The sequence below is a fragment of the Cygnus atratus genome, chromosome 4, assembly GCF_013377495.2.
Source record: "Cygnus atratus isolate AKBS03 ecotype Queensland, Australia chromosome 4, CAtr_DNAZoo_HiC_assembly, whole genome shotgun sequence".
Classification (NCBI taxonomy): Eukaryota; Metazoa; Chordata; class Aves; order Anseriformes; family Anatidae; genus Cygnus; species Cygnus atratus.
The window spans coordinates 77,314,549-77,333,345 of NC_066365.1; the positions used below are offsets into that span (position 1 = coordinate 77,314,549).

General features: G+C 70.2%; 1 protein-coding gene across 3 annotated transcripts; it reads left to right on the top strand.

Annotated features, from left to right (window-relative positions):
- The first annotated feature begins 507 nt into the window (after positions 1 to 507).
- On the top strand, positions 508 to 16,342 carry EBF4 (EBF family member 4). 3 transcript variants are annotated; one of them, XM_035571749.2, is made up of 17 exons: positions 508 to 638; positions 4,947 to 5,103; positions 5,244 to 5,307; positions 5,370 to 5,425; positions 5,701 to 5,774; positions 6,394 to 6,462; positions 11,488 to 11,569; positions 12,472 to 12,589; positions 13,589 to 13,722; positions 13,788 to 13,914; positions 14,248 to 14,336; positions 14,702 to 14,767; positions 15,053 to 15,227; positions 15,322 to 15,504; positions 15,680 to 15,883; positions 16,014 to 16,089; positions 16,204 to 16,342. In XM_035571749.2, the coding sequence occupies exons 1-16, from the start codon at positions 508 to 510 to the stop codon at positions 16,082 to 16,084; spliced, it is 1,800 nt and encodes a 599-aa protein (XP_035427642.1). In that variant the 3' UTR covers positions 16,085 to 16,089; positions 16,204 to 16,342. The 3 variants fall into 3 exon arrangements, with proteins under 3 accessions (XP_035427642.1, XP_035427644.1, XP_035427643.1); XM_035571751.2 differs by having other exon boundaries at positions 13,818 to 13,914; XM_035571750.2 differs by having other exon boundaries at positions 13,592 to 13,722.
- Positions 16,343 to 18,797: the final 2,455 nt, after the last annotated feature.

Here is an 18,797-nt window from a genome sequence, read left to right on the forward strand (position 1 = left end):
CCGGCCTCCTCCTCCTCCTCCTCCCGTGCCTCCATCCCTCCCCCGGTGCCCTCAGCCTCCCTCCCTCCCTCCACCCCTCCCCTGCTCCCTCCATCCCTCCTCCAGCCCCCCGAGCCTCCCTCCAGCCCTCCCTCCACTCCTCCTCCCAGCCTTCCTCCCTCCCTCCCTCCCCTCCTCTGCCTCCCTCCCCCCCCCCCCACTCCTCCTCCTCTGCCCTCCCCATCCCTCCCCCCCCCCCCCCGCCCCCCGCCCCTTCCCCTCCCGGTTCCCCGCACTTGGGCTCCTCCGTCTCCAACTTCTCCGGCCCTGCCTCCGCCCGCCCCCGCCGCCCGCCCCCCCAGCCCCCCCCCCGGTCCCCCCCCTGCCTCCCCTCGCTCCCGGCCGCCCAGCCGCCGCAGATGCCGCTTCCCCGGCGGCCGGGACGGCGGCGCCCGGCACCTGCCCGGCTCTGAGCGCCGCGCCCGGGGCGGGGGGGGGGAAGTTGGGGGCGGCCGCTGAGCCCCTGCCATGTTCTCCGTGCAGGAGGCGCTGCCCCGGGGGGGGCTGCCCATGAAGGAAGAGCCGCTGACGGCCGGGCTGCCCTCGGTGAGGTGGCTGCAGGGCACCGGCATCCTGGACGCCAGCACGGCGGCGCAGAGGTAAGGCGACGGCGGCTCCGTGGGCATCCCCGGCACCACGGGCATCCCGGGCTCCGTGGGCATCCCGGGCTCCGTGGGCATCCCGGGCTCCGTGGGCATCCCGGGCTCTGTGGGCATCCCAGGCACCACAGGCATCCCGAGCTCCATGGGCACCCCGGGCTCCGTGGGCTCCAGGATCATCCCGGCTGCCCCCAGCAGCCCGGGTGCCACAAGCTCCACGGCATCCCAGGTGCTGCGAGCACCCCGTGCCCCACGGGCACCCCGTGCCCCACAAACACCCCGCGCACTCCAGGCACACCCTGCACGCTCTGGGCACCCCAGGCACCCAACCCCCTCAGCATCCCGGGGTCCGTGGGCAGCCTGGATGCTTTGGGCATCCCTAGTGCCCGCTGGGGACTTCAGGCATCCCAAGTGCCCCCCACACCCTGGGCTCCTCAGGCCTCGCGGGTTATCCAGACCCCTGAGTACCTTGGGTACCGTGGGGACCCCCGGGGACCTCAGCAGCACCCCGAGCCCTGTCACCCCACGTGTGCCAGGCTGGTCACCCCGTGCTGGGAGGGCTGGCGGATGGCAGTGGGGCAGGTGCTGCTGCTGGAGCTGCAAGGGGCTCATGCTGAGCTGTGTGCCACGCGTCTTGGGGCTGGACCCGCACCCCGTGCCCCAGCTGTATGGCAAGGCTGGCGGCGCCGCCTTCCCCTCTTCCTGGGCAGGGCTGGTGGCATCGGCCAGGCGAGACACCGCTCACGCAGCCTGCACCATCGGGCTTGCTGCTTCCACAGCCCCCTGCCCTCCTGTGCTCTCTCACCCCATTCCCTGCCCTCCTCATAGGGCTCTGCGTGCCCTGTCCCTATCCCTCTTCCCATCCCCTGCCCTCCCTGGGGCTCCCTGTGCTCCACCCCGTCCCCGCGGGGCTCAGGGCTCCATGCGCAACGCTCCCCTGCCCTTCCCCAGCCCCGTGCCCAGAGGGGTCCCGGCAGTGGCAGGGGGACACCTCCACCCCTGTCCCTAGTACCCCTGCTCCTGCTGTCCCCATGAGTTGGGGGGCTCGGTACAGGGGTGCCGTGCTTGCAGCGTGCTGCGGCTCTGCCTAGGCGTACCAGGAGGTGCCGGGGGCCCTGGGACAGCCTGGACACAGCCCAGTGAGAGTGTGGGTGCTGCCTCCCCAGTGCCCTGCCCCATGCTGAGGGTGCCTGTGTCCCCTCCCAGCCAGGGACAGTGGGGCTGGGCTCTGGTGGGGGGCGACTGCCACAGCGGAGCGGGACATCCCCAGCACCGCCAGCCCCCTGGCAGAGTTGCCCATCTGGGCACCATCCCCGAGCCCGGGGACCCCAGCACCACTGCGAGCCCTGCCGCCTGCTCGCCCCAGGGGCTGTGTTGGAAGCCCTGGGGTCTCCCCCGGGAACCCCCCCGCTGCTGCACTCGCAGATGCTCCGGGGTGCTGCAAAACTGCAGCGATCCTACTGAGTCCCCGGCAAAGCCACCCGGTGCAGCCCTGCTGAGCACCCCAGCAGAGGGGCTGCGCTGAAGGGCTGCACTGGTGGGCTGGCCCGGCCCCGGGAGGTGGGGAGGGGGCTGCAGAGGGGGTGAGAGCCGGGGCGCAAGGAGGTGCTGGCCGTCATGCACCCAGAGACTTCCCCGTGCCCCAGTGTGGTGGTGAGGAAGGCGGATGATATCCGTCCCCCTGCCTCTGCTCCCCGGCTGCAACAGCACAGGGGGACAGCGGGGGACAGGCAGGGCTGGGCTCGGTGGTGGGGACGGGGCTGCCGTGTGTCTCCGTGTGTCGGTGCACGAGGAAGGGGCTCACGGACCCCTGCTCAGCCCCACAGTTTTGGGGCAGCAGATGATGTGCTCGGCAGCCTGCAGTGCCGTCCCTGTCCCGCCGCTGTCCCCAGCAGCTGGGTGTGAACGGTGCGTGTGTCGGCGGTGACATGCGTGTGGACACACGCGGGCTGCTCGCCACCTCCACACCCGGCTGCCCGGCCCCGGGGCCTCTCATCACTGGCAAACACCGGCCCCATGGTCCTGTGGTGCCTCGCAGGCTCGCTCCCCACGTGCTGCCCACGAGCAGCCCCGAGCACGTCCCGGGGGTGACGTTCAGGGTCAGGGTCCTGGGGACAAGCCCGCGCCGTGCCTCGGCTTCCCGGGCTCCCTCCCACCCTCCCGCAGCCCGAGCGGGGAGCCTGGGCTGCATAATTGCGCGGTGCCCCTTGTTCTTGGAGGATCCGTGAGTGGAAGATGTTGCTTTCCTGTAACAGACATTCGCTGGTCTCATTTGCTAGGAAATGCTCTGATTTCCTTTAATAATTAATGGCAGCCGGGCTCGGCTCTCGGAGCGCCGGGGTCTCAGCAGCGCTGGGAGCAGAGATGCAGCTATTACCCGGCCGGCAGCCCGCGGGCCCCCCCGCCCCCCCGCTGCACTTTAGGGCCAAAAAAGCCTGGGGGAGGCGGAGGGGAATTAAAAGGCCGGGGCGAGCGCTGGCTCGCTGCAGCTGCCCGGCTCTGCCTGCTGCTGGGGCCGTGCCACGTTCGCATTAGCCAGGAGCCCCGTGGCCGGGCTCCAGCGCAGACAGCGGGGTCCCCTGTCCCAGCAGCATCGCGCGGCTTCGTGCACTGAGCTGGGGTCCCCGTGCACTGTGGGGTCCCGGGTTCAGCACCCACGTGTAGGGAGGATGGTCCGGAGCTCGGAGCTTGGCACTGCCGGAGCCCCAGCTCGTGGGCACGGACGGGGTCCGGGGAGCGCCCCCCCACACTGCTTGGAGCCTGGGTGTGAGGCAGCGAGGACACGAGCGTGTGCGTGTGCGCGGAGGTGTGCGGGGCTGCCAGCAGCGCACGGGGACAGCGAGTGTGTGAGCGCACACACGCGTGTCCGGCCGTGCACGCTGCAGTGTGGTCGGGCACCCGTGTGCCAAGCAAGCGCGGGGCACCGGCGCCCCGGTGCGTGCAGAGGGGCTCTGAGCCCCCGCAGGCAGCTCGGTGGGCTGCGCGCCCCCCGCCCTCGGAGCGTCCCGGAGCTTTGCGGGGCGCCGGGCGGCCGGAGGGGGCCTGGGGGGCCGTGCCCGGGCCGTTCCCCCCCCGCCGTTCCCGGGCCGGCCATCAGGTGGCGGCCGTGCCCTGGCACAGCGGGGGGGCCCCGTACCGGGCCCGGCTCCGGCAACGGGGCGCACTGCGGGGCTGCCCCCCACCGAGCCCTGTGTCCCCCCCCGGGGGGCTCCGGGGCTGGAGCAGGGCCGGGGGTTCTAGCCCCGCACGTTTGTGCCCTCCCCCCCAGTGCTGACCCCTGCCTGCGCCCTGTCTGCCCCATGCCGTGGGGGGCTGCGGGGGGCTGCGGGCACAGCGGGGTCCTGCCCCACACCGGGGGTCGGTGCAGGCCGTGGGGTCCCCGTGGGGCCGTCCCGGTCCCTGCCTTGCTTGGGAGGCTCCAAGGCAGCGTGGGAACCGGCTCCGGCAGCTCGAGCCCCCTGAGGCTGGTGGGGGGGGGCCAAGCCCCCCGCCCCCGGCTCGCTCATCGCCCGATGTGTTTTTAATCACGGAAGCGGGGAATTTTTTACATCCCCGTGTTTGTCTTGGCCGCGCCGCCCCGCTGGCTGCCGAGCCGCACGGTGGGGCCGGGTCCTGCTCCCGCGGCCCCCCACGCGGATGTGCAGGGCGGGGGCGGCACTGGCCCCCGCACGGGCGCTGACACCGCCGCAGGGACGGGGACCACCCGCCGGGCTGGGGACGGTGCCGACCGTGTGGGTGGCTGCGTGTGCCAGGGGAGCGGGCAGTGCCGGAGCTGCCGCCCGTCCGCTGGCATCCCCCGTGCCACCCGTGCCTTGTCACCGTGTGCCACCCGAGCCTTGTCACCCCGTGCCACCGCTGCTTTGTCACCATGTGCAAGTCCTTGTGGGGACAGCAAGGGAGTCCCATGAGGCTGGGCTGCTGGTGCCTGCATTCGCCCCGACTGTGGCACGTGGTGGGGCCCCGCTGCGGCAGTGGGAATTGGGGGGTCTCCATGACTGCCCCTCTCTGTGCGCCACGGCCTTCGGCCTCGCTCATTGTCAGGGCAAGCCCTGCAGGTGGTGGGGGCGAGCTGGGTGTGGGCACATCCTGGCTGTGGTTCAGGGCTGGGGGGCCGTGGTCCTCCCTGCTTCCATCTCCGTAACATCCCATGGGTACCGGGGACACCCTCGCCCCGTGGGCATCACGATGGGCACGTCGTGCCAAGTCCCTCCTGGGGAAGGAGCTCTGTGGGGGGACGCAGGCGGCCCTGGGGAGGGGCCGCAGGGCCCCAGCAGCCGCCCCGCGCTCACCCCTGCCTCGTCCCCGCAGCGGGGTGGGCCTGGCCCGAGCCCACTTCGAGAAGCAGCCCCCCTCCAACCTGCGGAAATCCAACTTCTTCCACTTCGTCCTGGCCATGTACGACCGGCAGGGCCAGCCCGTGGAGATCGAGCGCACCTCCTTCATCGACTTCGTGGAGAAGGAGCGGGTGAGGCCAGGGGGCATGGGATGGGGGGGGGGTGAGGCCACCGTAGGGTGTGGGGTCTGCGGCTCAGGACTGGGCTGGGGCTGCACCCGGGGGATGGTGACACCCCGCGGCCCCCACCCGACTGTTCTCCCCCTCCCCAGGAGCAGAACGGCGAGAAAACCAACAACGGCATCCACTACCGGCTGCAGCTGCTCTACAGCAACGGTGGGTGCTGGGGGGGGGTGCAGGGGCGCGTGCCGGGCTGACTGACCCCTCTCGCCCCGCAGGGGTCCGGACCGAGCAGGATCTCTACGTCAGGCTCGTCGACTCCATGTCCAAGCAGGTAACGCTGCGGGGGGTCCCCGTGGCCCCCACCCTGCATCGGCTGCCCCGTCCCACGCAGCCACCGAGCCCTGCACGTGCACACGGAGATGTGCAGGATGGGCACGGCTGTGTGCATTTGTGTGCAGCGTGGGCACACACAGGTGTGCATGGGCACACGCGTGTGCATGCGCCCCACACACCCCATGGCTGTGGGCACGGCCGCTGCTCCCCGCGGGTCCCCATCCCCGTAGCTCCGGGCCCGGCGGAGCCCCCACCTCCCGCTCTCCCCGCCAGGCCATCATCTACGAGGGGCAGGACAAGAACCCAGAGATGTGCCGGGTCCTCCTCACCCACGAGATCATGTGCAGGTAGGGGGCTGGGGGGGGCTGCCAGCCCCAGCTGCCTGGTGCCAGCACCACGGTCCCCCGTGCCCCATTAGAGCCGCTCTTGTTTACCACGCTCACTCGGTGTTTGTGCAAATTAGCGCTCCGTGCCAGCACGGCTAATTGATCTCCAGGAGCCGTGCTAAGGATGCTGCGGCCGGGCCTTGTGCTCCCCATGGTGCTCCTTGGGGCTCAGCCGTGTCCCCTGACCCCGTGGGCAGCGTGGGGCCACCGTGGGAGCATGCGGGGCGTGGGCGACCCCGGCGCACGGAGCCCACCCATGGCACCCCAGTGCAGAGCCCAAGCTCAGAGCCTGGTGGCACAGTGGGACCAGTAAGGGGGGGCTGCAGCAGGGCATCCCCTGCGGCGCCCCAGCCCCCCGTGCCCTGGCACCACGTGGCCGATGTCCCTGTCCTGGGGACCCCTCCAGCCCTGCTCCCCTGGGGGCACGTGGCTGTCCCTTCCATGTCCGCCCCCCCACCTTTGCTCCCCAGCAAAGGGAAAGGTGATGGGGGGGATTCTGGGGGTGGGGGGTACCCCTGGGGTCCTGGGGGCGCATGGGGCTGTCCCGGCACCTCTCCCTCACTCTGCTCCTCTCCCCCAGCCGCTGCTGTGACAAGAAGAGCTGCGGGAACCGCAACGAGACGCCCTCGGACCCCGTCATCATCGACAGGTACGGGGCAGCGCCCGGGGGTCCCCGGGGAGCCAGGGCAGGGAGTCCCTGGGTGGGGGGCCGGATGTGAGCGCTGCCTCGTTAGTGCTAACGACCTCGGAGCCGCTCTGCACTCCCTGCTCCTTCTTCTCTGCTGTTTGTGCAGCTGGCACAGCAGCACCGGATCCTGCCCTGGGCCCTGGGGGACAGGTAGGAGTCCCCCCGCCCCCAGCATGGGCCATTGCCTGTGGATGGCATCGGGTGGCACCGAACGAGGCAGCGCCTCGTCTCCACCCAGATGCTTGCTCCAGCAGCAACGTGTAGCCCCACGGACCCTCACCCCTGCTGTCTCGTGCCCTGCGTCCCCATGTCCCGCGTCCCCACGTCCTGAGTCCCTGTGTCCCCAAGTCCCCACGTCCCCGCGTCCCCGTGTCCCCCCACTGGGCTGCGGTGGCGGCCAGCCGTGACAGATGGGGAAGTGCCGCTCGCAGTCAGCGCGGCACTTCCGACGTGCGTCAAACAAATAAATAATACAAACGGCACCCAGCCACTGCCATCAGCCAGACGGGGCCGCGGGGCAGCCCCACTCCTGCACGGGGCCACGTGCAGCGGGAAGAGCCTGGCACGGCGCGGTGTCCCCAGGCGTGTGCCCCACAGGGGAGGGACAGCCCCGAGTCCCCCCGAGCCTCCTGCTGCGTGGTGGATGAGCGCTGGCACCCCTGTGTCGTGCTGGGGTCCCCGTGTGTGCTCCCCATCCCTCGGTGCTGGGGCTGAGCAGGTGTCACCCCCGGGTCCCCATGCAGGGGCTGATACCCCTGGGGCACCCCGGCCCCAGGACAGAGCGGGGAGGGGGTTCCCTGCCCTTGCAGTGGGACACAAGGGGGCACAGATGGTCAGGAGCCACCTCCTGGTCCCCCCCTTGTGGGACTGGGGTCAGCAGTGGGACCCAGTCTCCGTGCTGTACTGTGCCATGTCAAGTCATGCCATACCGCGCCGTGCCGTGCCATGCCGTGCCATGTCATGCTGTGCTGTGCCATGTCATACTGTGCCATGCCATGCTGTGCCCCAGGCCGACAGCCCAGCACAGGGGAGAGGCAGCGCTCTGTGCTGGATACAGCACCGCGTCCTCCCCAGCCAGCCCCACGGGCAGAGCCCTGGCTCTGCGGCGGGTGTCTGTCTGTCTGTCCATCTGTGTGCAGCCCTGTGCCCTCCACCCGCCCTGGGCATACTGCACACACCGCGCCTCCCTCCCTGCCGCATCCTCCTCCCTCCCTCCCTCCCTCCCCTCACCCCTTCCCCAGGCGTTGCTCTGCTCCTCCCTCTGCCCTGCAGCACCCCAGGCCCCACCGTCCCTCTGTCTGTCCATCCTCCTGTCTCCCCACCCCACATGCCATCGCTCCATCCCTGTCCCCGCACATCTCCCAGCACGGTGGCACCCTCCTGGTGACACCACCGGGCTGTTGGGGCACAGTGGGGCGTTTGGGGACCCGTGTCAGTGGTGGCACCAGGGCTGTCCCTGGGGGCTGCCAGCTCGGAGGTCGGTGGCACTTGGGGGGACGCTGGGGCCGTGTCCCCTCCTCACCTCGCTCCGTGCCCCTTGGTCCCTGGGGTCCCTGGGGGTGGCTCCCCGTGCGCTGGAGGCCACCTGGGACAAGGGGAGGCTCTGGCCATGTTTGCACACCGTGTCCCCATCCCCATCCCGTCCCCTGCCCTCCCGGTGTGACACCAGCCCCGGGTGGGTGTCAGGTCCCGGGGCCCGGTTCCCTGCACCCTGCCAGCAGCAGCCAGCTGTGCCCGGCCAGCTGTGCCCGGCCAGATGTGCGTCCGCCCCCGCCCTATGGATCAGGAAATCCCCGCACGGCCGCGGGATGCAACGGCCGCGGCCCGGCCAAGACAAACTCCCGGTACCGGCCAGAGGGTCCCCGGTGCCCCCGGCCCCCGCCCTCCTCTTCCCCGCCCCGGCTGCCCGGCGTGGGGACGGGTCCCGCCGGGGCCGGACCCCCCGGCCACGGGGACCCGCGGGGGCCGTGCCCCTGCCCCGTGCCGTGGCCGGGGGTCGCGGCTCCGTCCCTGCCCCGGCCCCTGCCCCACGGCCCGGCCCCGGCGGGGCCCCCCCCGGCCCCCTCGGCCCGCTCGGTGCCCGGGGCCGGCCGGGTCCCGCCCGGCGCCGCCGCCCCCCGGCCCTGCCCCCGCGCCCGCTCCCGGCCCGACGCCCGGCCCCACTGGTTTAGAGAGCCAGATAAGTGCCCTATCAACATGTTAATCAAATTACTTAGGAGCTAAAATTGACGCTTTTCATTAATTATACAAGATTATTCTAATTGCGAATTCAAATTTATGCGCTCGGAACAGAAGGTGTTCGGCAGCACTGCCGGGAATTTGCATATTAAATGGGGAGCGCGGCGCATCAGGATGCTAATGGATGCGCGGCGCTGTATTTTTAACTCCGCGCCCATATGCGCCGTGCCGGAGGGGGCCGCCCGCCGCCCCGCTCCGCTCCGCTCCGCTCCCCTCCCGGCGGCGCGGGGCCGGCCCGGCCCGGGGGGGCTCGCCCCGCGCCGCCCCTGTCAATCTCCTGGCGGGGGGGGGTTGCTTTCCTGCCCCCCCCCCCCCCCTCCCCGCGCCTTCCTTCCGCTGATTACCACCTGCGAGGCCGCGGCCCCGCGCCCGGGACACGGGGGGGGGGCGAAGAGGTGGGGGGGCGCTTCCCGTGCCCTTCCCGGTAAAACCGTCCCTGTGCCGGCCGGGGCCAGGAGCCCCCCGGGGGACACGGCGGGGGGGCCCTGCTCCGGTGGGGCTGCCCGGGGCCCGAGGGGGGCCTGCGAGCCCTCCCACCCACCTCCTGCCCCCCCAGCCTTCCCCAGCCCCTCTGCAGCCCCGGGGGGCGGCGGGGCAAGGCCGAATGCTGCAGTGGGGTGGGGTGGGGTGGTGTGGGATGGGGTGGGATGGGATGGGGTGGGGTGGGGTGGGATGGGGTGGGATGGGATGGTGTGGGATGGGATGGGATGGGGTGGGATGGGGTGGGATGGGCTATTGGGATCGGATGGGGTGCTGGGACAAGATGGGATGGGGTGCTGGGGTGGGATGCTGGGACAGGTTTTTGGTACATGGTACCAGGGCAGCATGCTGGGGTGGGATGGGATGGGATGGGATGGGATGGGATGGGATGGGATGGGGATGAGATGGGGATGGGGATGGGGATGGGATGGGATGGGGATGGGATGGGGATGGGGATGGGATGGGATGGGATGGGATGGGATGGGGATGGGGATGGGGATGGGGATGGGGATGGGATGGGGATGGGATGGGATGGGATGGGGATGGGGATGGGATGGGATGGGGATGGGGATGGGATGGGGATGGGGATGGGATGGGATGGGATGGGATGGGATGGGGATGGGGATGGGATGGGATGGGGATGGGATGGGGATGGGATGGGATGGGATGGGATGGGGATGGGATGGGGATGGGATGGGATGGGATGGGATGGGGATGGGATGGGGATGGGATGGGATGGGGATGGGATGGGATGGGATGCGGATGGGATGGGATGGGATGGGATGGGATGGGATGGGGATGGGATGGGATGGGATGGGATGGGATGGGATGGAATGGGGATGGGATGGGATGGGATGGGATGGGGATGGGATGGGATGGGATGGGATGGGATGGAATGGGGATGGGATGGGATGGGATGGGATGGGGATGGGATGGGATGGGGATGGGATGGGATGGGATAGGATGGGATGGGATGGGATGGGATGGGGATGGGATGGGATGGGATGCGGATGGGATGGGATGGGATGGGATGGGGATGGGATGGGATGGGATTGGGATGGGATGGGATGGGATGGGATGGGGATGGGATGGGATGGGATGGGATGGGGATGGGATGGGATAGGATGGGATGGGATGGGATGGGATGGAATGGGGATGGGATGGGATGGGATGGGATGGGGATGGGATGGGATGGGATAGGATGGGATGGGATGGGATGGGATGGGGATGGGATGGGATGGGATGCGGATGGGATGGGATGGGATGGGATGGGGATGGGATGGGATGGGATTGGGATGGGATGGGATGGGATGGGATGGGGATGGGATGGGATGGGATGGGAATGGGATGGGATGGGATGGGATGGGATGGGATGCTGGGCTGGGCTGGGCTGGGCTGGGCTGGGCTGGGCTGCTGGGGCAGGGTGCCAGGGTACAGGGCAGCGTGCTGGTCGGGGTGCTCAGGGAGATGCTGGAGCAGGATGTTGGGGCACAGTGTCAGTGCGGGGTGCTGGGATCAGGCGCTGAGACAATGTTGAGGCAGGACTGGAGCAGGATGGCTCCCTGGGGTGGTGCGGGGGGGCTGGGGCTGCCCCCGCCCTACGCTCACGCAGCACTGACAGCGGGGTCTCCCCGGTACCAGGTACGAGTCGTACCAGGGGTACTCCTGGGCATGGTGGAGTGGGTGGCACAGCTCGGTGTGTGTGTATGTGGGTGGTGGTGTGTGGCCTTGCACGGGGCTCGTGCAGCTGTGTGTGCACTGTGTGTGCGAGTGCACGCAGGGACACCCTGGTGGTACTGGGGCATGTGCATCTGTGATCCCAGGGGATGTGTCCGTGATACGGAGGGACAGGTCTGTGCTCCTAGGCGTGTGCCTGTGTGCCATGATCCCTGTGCATCCCATCCCCATCCCATCCCATCCCATCCCACCCCATCCCTCTCCCTGGGGTGAGTGCTGCTGCTGCTGCTCATTAATTATTGAGGGGCCGATGCTGATTAGGGCCGTGGACAAGCAGCTTGAATATTTCATCAGGCCGGGAGGTGGCGGGGGCAGCTCGCCCAGCTGCCCACCCATCTTCCAAATCAGCCCCACTCAGCACGTGGGTCCTGGGGTGTGTCTGTGCAAGGCGTGTGCGCACACATCGCTGTGAGGTGCATGCATGGGGGGGGGGGCTGCGTTGTGGAGAGCTCCTGAGCACATCTGGCTGGGGACATGGGGACAGCGGGGACACTTGCCCTCACCCCGCTGTCCTCCCTCCTTCCACCCCAGGTTTTTCCTCAAGTTTTTCCTCAAGTGCAACCAAAACTGCCTGAAGAACGCAGGGAACCCACGGGACATGCGGCGCTTCCAGGTGAGCCCCCGGGCCCCCCCTTCAAGCCATGCCCCACACGTCAGGAGCCCCGTCTCTTTCTCAGTGGGGCCGAGGGGAATTGGGGGTTTTGATCCACTGAAGAAGGCGAATCAGATCCTGAATTCCCCCCGACCCCTTTGCAAAGTCTTCCCCAGCGTCCCCCTTCCCACAGCTGGAGTTTCCGTAGCGAAGCTGGGGGGGGGGGCTCTGTCCCGTCCCCCACCCAGCACGGGCGCCTTCATTAGGGCCTCTCGTAAAGATATGATAATTGTGACATTTTTACATGATTAACGACCTATCCAATTTGCATAGCGCCAAGCAGCTCCGGGAGAACAGCCAAGTCCACGCCGGAGGGAGGGAGGGGGGAAGGTGGGGTGGGGGCGCAGGGGGCGGGGTGGGGTGTCCCCGCCGTGGACCCAGGGTGTCCCCAGGGGGTGGCGTGGGACGGGCAGGTCCTGGCAGCACGGCGGTGCTGGGGGTGGTGCTGGGGGCTTGCAGTGCCGTGTTCTGCGTGGGTATGGCACCCGTGCGCGTGCACAATGCGCACACCAGCGTGCCTGCACACACACAAGCGCTCACCGGCGCGTTCAGGTACACACCCACCCACCCCCTCCCCCCCTTGGCTCCTGCACCTGTATGCACACGCATGCACACGCGTGGTACATGTTGGCACACACATCAGGGAGGGGCTGGAGGGCAGGCGTGACAATGCTGCCGTACCCAGAGGCAGAGGGGACACCAGAGGTGACCGCGGCGGTGAGGACCCTCCCGTGGGTGGGGTGATGTACCCGTGGCAGGGGGTCCTACGGGGTCCCCATGGGGACGGGCACCAGCCCCAGTGCCCCATGGCTGCGTCCCCCGTGGGGCACGAGGGGATGGTGGCGCTGATGTCGGTCCCGCAGGTGGTCGTGTCGACGACTGTGAACGTGGATGGCCACGTGCTGGCCGTGTCCGACAACATGTTCGTGCACAACAACTCCAAGCACGGGCGGCGAGCGCGGCGCCTCGACCCCTCCGAAGGTGAGCGCCTGAGCGCACGCGCACACACACACACACGGGACTTGCACGTGTGCCCATGGAACGTGCACTCGAGTGTGCCGTGCTCCTGGCACGCATGCACAGCTGTGCGCATCCCCACGCGCACACCCAGAGCCACGTGTGTGTGTGTGCAAGCAGTGGCCGGGCACGGGGCTGGGACAGGAGAAGGGTCCCCAGGCTGTGGGGTCTGGCACAGCCCCGTGGCCACGTGTGCCCCACGGCACCAGAGCAGCCCCCAGCCCCACGGGGACCGTGTCCCCATGCCGGGACCCCCAGGCGGGCCGTGCAATGCCCCCAGCTCTGCCCCACACTGCTCCGAGCCTGCAGCTCCCTGGCCCCGGCACCTCCCTGCCGGGTCAGCGGGGCGAACGGGCACCCTGGGGTGGGCACTGAGCCCGGTATTTATGCCTCGTCCGTCTGTCCGTCCATCCAGCACACAGTCTCTCCATCTACCCACCACGCATGTGCATTTTCTGTCTGTCCCTCCGTCTGGCTGTCTGTTCAGCACGTCGCGGCTCTCCTGCCATCACACACACACTGTCCAGCCAGCCACTCCGTGCATCCCTGACGTCCGTCTGTGTCCGTCTGACCGACGTATACGTGCTCTGTCTGCCCATCCGACACGTGTTCCCTCTCCGTCTGTCCGTCTGTCCTGTGCACACTGTCCGTCCGTCCACCCGCCCGCCCGCCCCCGTGGCACCGTCCCCGTCCCACCGCTGTCCCCGCCCGTCCCCGCGCCGCCTGTCCCCGTCTCCCCGGCAGAGCCAGCCATCCCGTGCTCACGCGTGGCGTCTGTCCGTGTCCGTCTGTCCCCGGCCGCGCGCCCCGCCGCCGCCTGGTTCTCACTCTCTGCCTCTGCTCTCCCTCTCTGCCTTCTCTCCCCCAGCTCGCGCCCCCGGCCCCGACCCCGGCGCCCCCCGCTCCCGCCACGCGCGCGCCCCACACTCACTGCTGCCCTGTCTCTCCCCCCCCCGCCCGAAGCAGCCACCCCCTGCATCAAAGCCATCAGCCCCAGCGAGGGCTGGACCACCGGCGGTGCCACCGTCATCGTCATCGGCGACAACTTCTTCGACGGGCTGCAGGTCGTCTTCGGCACCATGCTGGTGTGGAGCGAGGTACGGCACGGGGCGGGGGGGGGCGCGCGCCCGGCCGAGGGCTCAGCCCCCCCCTCTCCCCGCAGCTCATCACGCCTCACGCCATCCGGGTGCAGACCCCCCCGCGGCACATCCCCGGCGTGGTGGAGGTGACGCTCTCCTACAAGTCCAAGCAGTTCTGCAAGGGCGCTCCGGGGCGCTTCGTCTACACCGGTGAGGGGCCCGCACCTCAGGGAGGGGGCACGGCCCCCGGGGGTGCCATGGGGTCTCTGTGCCCGCTGCCGGCCCCAGGGCACAGCCAGGGCACAGCCAGCGCAGGATACGGGGGATGCCAGGGGAAGGGGGCTGAGGCAGTTTGCATGGGGGGGGACAGGGGTGATGTGGGGGGGGTCCCTGCAGTGGGAGGAGAGACCCCGGGGTCCCCCTTCCCGCTGTCCCTTGCTCAGCTCCATGCACAGTGCTTCGTGCCTCAGTTTCCCCAGAGGACAGGGCAGGTTTGGGGGCCTGGGGCTGGCCTCACCACTCACCCCTTCTCTCCTCGGCCAGCGCTGAACGAGCCCACCATCGACTACGGGTTCCAGCGCCTGCAGAAGGTCATTCCCCGGCACCCCGGAGACCCCGAGCGCTTGCCCAAGGTGGGGACCCCTTCACCCAGCGCCGTAGTGAAACCATGCTCTGCTCTCCATCGTGCTTGTTGGCACCCGCAGGTGCAGACAGGGACGGCTGGTGGTGGCAGGCAGGGACACACTGGTGGTCCCCTGCATGGGGTCTGTGCTGCCTCCCGCCAAGGGGCAGGGGGGACTGGGGGGCACAGTGGGGCAGCACTGGGTCGCAGCCCCGTGGGGCTGACGTGGGGCCGGGCTCAGGGCATTGCACGGCAGCCCGGGGAGCTGCCAGCATGGGGCTGTGACATCGCTGCGGGGATGTGTCACTGGCATGGGGACGTGGGGGGTGCGGAGGGGGTCGGGTCCTGCCTGACCCCGTGCCACTCACTGCCCAGGAGGTGCTGCTGAAGCGGGCGGCCGACCTGGTGGAGGCTCTCTACGGGATGCCGCACAGCAACCAGGTACCGCGGCCCCGTCCCGCCCCACGGCCCCCCCGGCTGGCCGGGCTCAGCTCCTGGCACTGGAGCAGGGCCGCAGGAGCCGGCCCCACATCTGCTCCGCGTTAGGATTCCCCGGGCGCTGAGTCAGGGCCGCGGGACCCCCCCGGCGCTGCCGCCCCCCACCTGCGCGGAAGCCGGAGCCGCCCAGATCCGGCCGCGGGAGCTGCCCCGCTCCCACGTCCGTGCTGGCACCGGGCCCCGCTGCAGCCCCGGGTGACGCCGTGCCCGTGCCCGTCCCGTCCCCAGGACATCATCCTGAAGCGCGCGGCAGACATCGCCGAGGCTCTGTACAGCGTCCCCCGCGCCCCCGCGCAGCTCTCCTCGCTCGGCAGCCACGGCCCCGGCGCCGTGATGGGGGTGAACTCCTTCGGCAGCCAGCTGGCCGTCAACATCGGCGACTCGGCGCAGGGCCCCGAGCAAGGTGGGCTTGGGGCCAGGGCCGGGGGGGCTGGAGGGGCCGTGGGGGGGCCGTGGGCCATGGCCCTGCCCCGTGCCACCTCCGCTCTCACCTGCAGGCTACTCCCGGAACACGAGCAGCGCCTCGCCGCGGGGCTACGTGCCCAGCTCCACGCCGCAGCAGGGCGGCTACGGCGGCACCTCCGGCATCAACGGCTATGGGGGCAGCGGCATGGCCGGCCTGGGGGTGCCCGGCTCCCCCAGCTTCCTCAACGGCTCCACCGCCAACTCCCCCTACGCCAGTGAGTCCTCACCTGGGGCTGTGCCGCCGGCTCTGCCCTGGCTGCGGGCACCCCCCGGAGCACCAGCCCCAGGGCTCCCCGTCCCCATCCCTGTCCCTTGCCAGCTGGGTCCCCCTGGATGTCCCTGGGGGAGCTGGCACAGGGGCTCGGGGTCCTGAGCGCCTCCCCCCCACAGTCATGCCCGCCAGCCCCCCCCTCGGCGCCTCCTCCATCACCCTCCCGTCCGGCACCGCCACCTCCGCCCCCGCCGGGGGCTTCTCCTTCTCCCCCGTCAACATGATCTCGGCGGTGAAGCAGAAAAGCGCCTTCGCCCCCGTGGTGCGGCCGCAGACCTCGCCGCCGCCCGCCTGCTCCAGCACCAGCGGCAGCAGCCTGCAAGGTGAGCCCGGCCGGGAAGGGGCTGCCCCCAGCCTGCTGCCCCCATCCCTGTCCCCATCCCTGTCCCCGTCCCTATCCCTGTTCCCGTCCCCATCCCCTCTCGGCTCACTCTCTCCATCCCCACTGCCCAGACCCGGCTTTTGAGGACTCGGACAAGTTCCACACCCCTGCGCGGTCGCTCCAGGGACTGGCCTATTCCTAAGCACAGTAGGTGCCTGGCGGTGCACGCGGGGCCGCATCCAGACCTGATGGGGACAGGGCCATGGAGGGCTGGGGTCCTGCCCCCCCCCAGCGCTGCCGACCCCTCACCTTCCCTTACAGCCGTGCCCAGGCTCCACGTGCTGCCTGCAGGAGCCAGGACAGCCCCGAGCAGCAGACGGGGACGGGACCGAGCGCGGCCGTGAGCGTGGCGGTGCAGGGTCCTCCGACCCGTGCCCGGGGCTGGGGGGGCTGCGGGGCCAGGACCTACTGCCTGTGGGTCCCGGAGCTCAGCCCCTGCTGCAGCGGGGTGCCCCCGGGGCAGCGGGGTGACCCTGGCCAGCATGACCAGAAGGGGACAGCGTGGCCGGATCCTGGTTTCGGCACAGTCCCTCATGGGGCCAGCCAGAGGCCTTTGGGGAGCTCCTGGGATCGAATCAACCCCTCCGAGTGTAGCCTCAGAAGCACCCCAAGACCTGTGCAGCAGGACCGGGACCCCCGTGCGGGGGCAGCGCCGGGAAGCGGGGCGGAAGGCTCCGGTCGGCCCCGCTCCCCCCTCACCTCCGAGCTCGCTGCCCAGATGTGCGCTTCCAGATGTGCAGCCGCCCACCCGCAGCTCCCGGGCGGCCGCGGCCGGGTCTCTGCCCCTGCGCCCCCGCGCAGCACCGGGGCCGTGCGGGGGCTCAGCCCAGCGCAGCCTGCCCGGCTGGGGTTGGGGGGGGGGCCACACTGCCCCCTCCCCAGCCCGAGCCCCCCGCGGGGGCACGCAGCACTTTGCCCACCCCGAGCCATCTGAGCCCTTCAGCGCGGTTCCCGGCCCCATCAGCACCCGGAGCCGGCAGCCGCAGGACACAGCTGCAGCTCTTTTATTGTGATTATCACTACGGTTATTATTAATAATATTATTATTGTTTTTAGCGACAGACGAGCCCCAGGGCAGGGGGCTCTGGCAGGCCTGGCGGGAGCCCCCCAGGGCTGGCACTGCCCCCCCTCCCGTTTGGGGCTCTGCTGGCACTTCCAGGCAGGGGGGAGCAGACAGAAATTTTGTAAATAAAGGAAAAGAAAAAAAACACCACTCCCCCCCCCATCCCCGTCCCTGTCCCATCCACATCCCCTTGCAGGGTGGCCGTGTGCCCCTGTCCCCCTGCCGCCGTGTGTCTCGTGCCTCAGCCAAGGTGACGCCTCCGTGCCCAGCCCGTGCCACCCGCATCGTCCCCTCATCCGGAGCTGGGACCTCACCAGCTGTCCCCATCTGTCCCCATCTGGGGGTCCCAGGGTAGAGCCCCCCCCCCCGCCCAGTGACCTCCAGCCACCAGCGCTGGCCTCTGTCCCCAGCCAAGCCTCGAGGACAGGGGGCTGGGGACGGGGTCACACAGTGCTGGGGACGGGGTGGCTGGGACGGGGTGGCCCCACCGGGGTGCTGGTGCCCCCTGCGGCGGTGGCACGGGGCGGGCTGTGCAGGCTGGCTTGGAGGTGGGGGGGCTTTTTGAAACGGAAATAAAAGGACTTGCAGAAAGGCAGCGGCTCGGCAGGGTCTGTGAGCGGGGAGGGGGCTGCCCCGAAGCGGGGGCACAACCAGCACCACAGCACCACAGCACCCCGACCCTGGGGCTGCCTTGCACCAGCCCTGGGTAGGGTGAGCGCATGGGGGTCCTGGGGCCAGGGAGAGAGGGACAGGGACAGGGACAGGGACAGGGACAGGGACAGGGACAGGGTGGCTCTGGAGGGTGCCGGAGCCTGGTGCCATGTGGCCAGGCAGGGCTGGGGGCCGCAGGCTGCCCGCTGGTCCTGCCCGGGGGGATCCCCTCTCCGTGCAGCCGAGCTGCTGCCCTGGTCCTGGCCCCCAGCACCTGGAAGCGCTCAGCCCCGGCTCCGGCCCCACAGCCCGTTCCCATTGCCGGAGCACAGCGAGGCGGGCGCGGAGCCTCCTCCCCACGCCGGACCCCTGGGACCCCAAGGAACGCGCCCGCTCCTCCCCGCCCTGCAGGGTCAGAGCCTGGGGGATGTGGGGGCAGCCCCCAGCCCTCGCAGCTGCTGGGGGGGGGCCACGGCCGCCCCCAGACCAGGCTCACCGTGGTCCCTGGGAGCGGGTGCTGTGGGACCCGGAGGTGTGGGGCTGTGCCTGCCCCACAGCCAGCCCCAGGGGCTGAGCACAGCCAGGGACTGAGCCAGCATGCGTGGGGGGTGGGAGGGCAGGGGGTTGTGCCTCATCCCCCGTTGCCCCCACAGCCCAAAAGTGGCCTGGGACAGCCCTGCAGGAGGGAGAGGAGCTGGGCAGGGGGACGTGGGGGGGACACAGGGTCCTGGGGACCGCCCTGGCCACAAGGACCAGCAGGGCACGCTCATGGCTTGGTGAGCAGGCACCAGACTCGGCCGGGGTTTTCCACCCAGCCCCGGGTGCGAGCGCCACTCCTGCACGTGGGGGTCACAGGGAGAGGGCGCACAGCAGGCTGCGGGGCCGTGCGGTGAGCGTGTGCGTGGGCTAAGTGTGCACAGGGACACATGTGTGTGGATGTGGGTGTGTCCCCGTGGGATGTGGGTGTGCACAGACCTGACGCACCAAGCGCCACCCGGTGCAGGACACGGCCCGTGCGTTCGAGGCACGGGTGGGACACAAAGCCCCGGCTGCAGCAGCGCTGGTGGTCAGCAGCAGCACCCCGCACACGTGCAGGCACACGTGCACACACACAGACCCAGGCACACACACACACGTGCAG

Coding starts and splice junctions, on each gene's coding strand:
- EBF4 (XM_035571749.2), top strand. CDS start 508: ATGTTCTCCGTGCAGGAGGCGCTGCCCCGGGGGGGGCTGCCCATGAAG. Junction 5,426..5,700: donor TCGACTCCATGTCCAAGCAG/GTAACGCTGCGG, acceptor TCTCCCCGCCAG/GCCATCATCTACGAGGGGCA. Junction 15,884..16,013: donor CAGCGGCAGCAGCCTGCAAG/GTGAGCCCGGCC, acceptor CCCACTGCCCAG/ACCCGGCTTTTGAGGACTCG.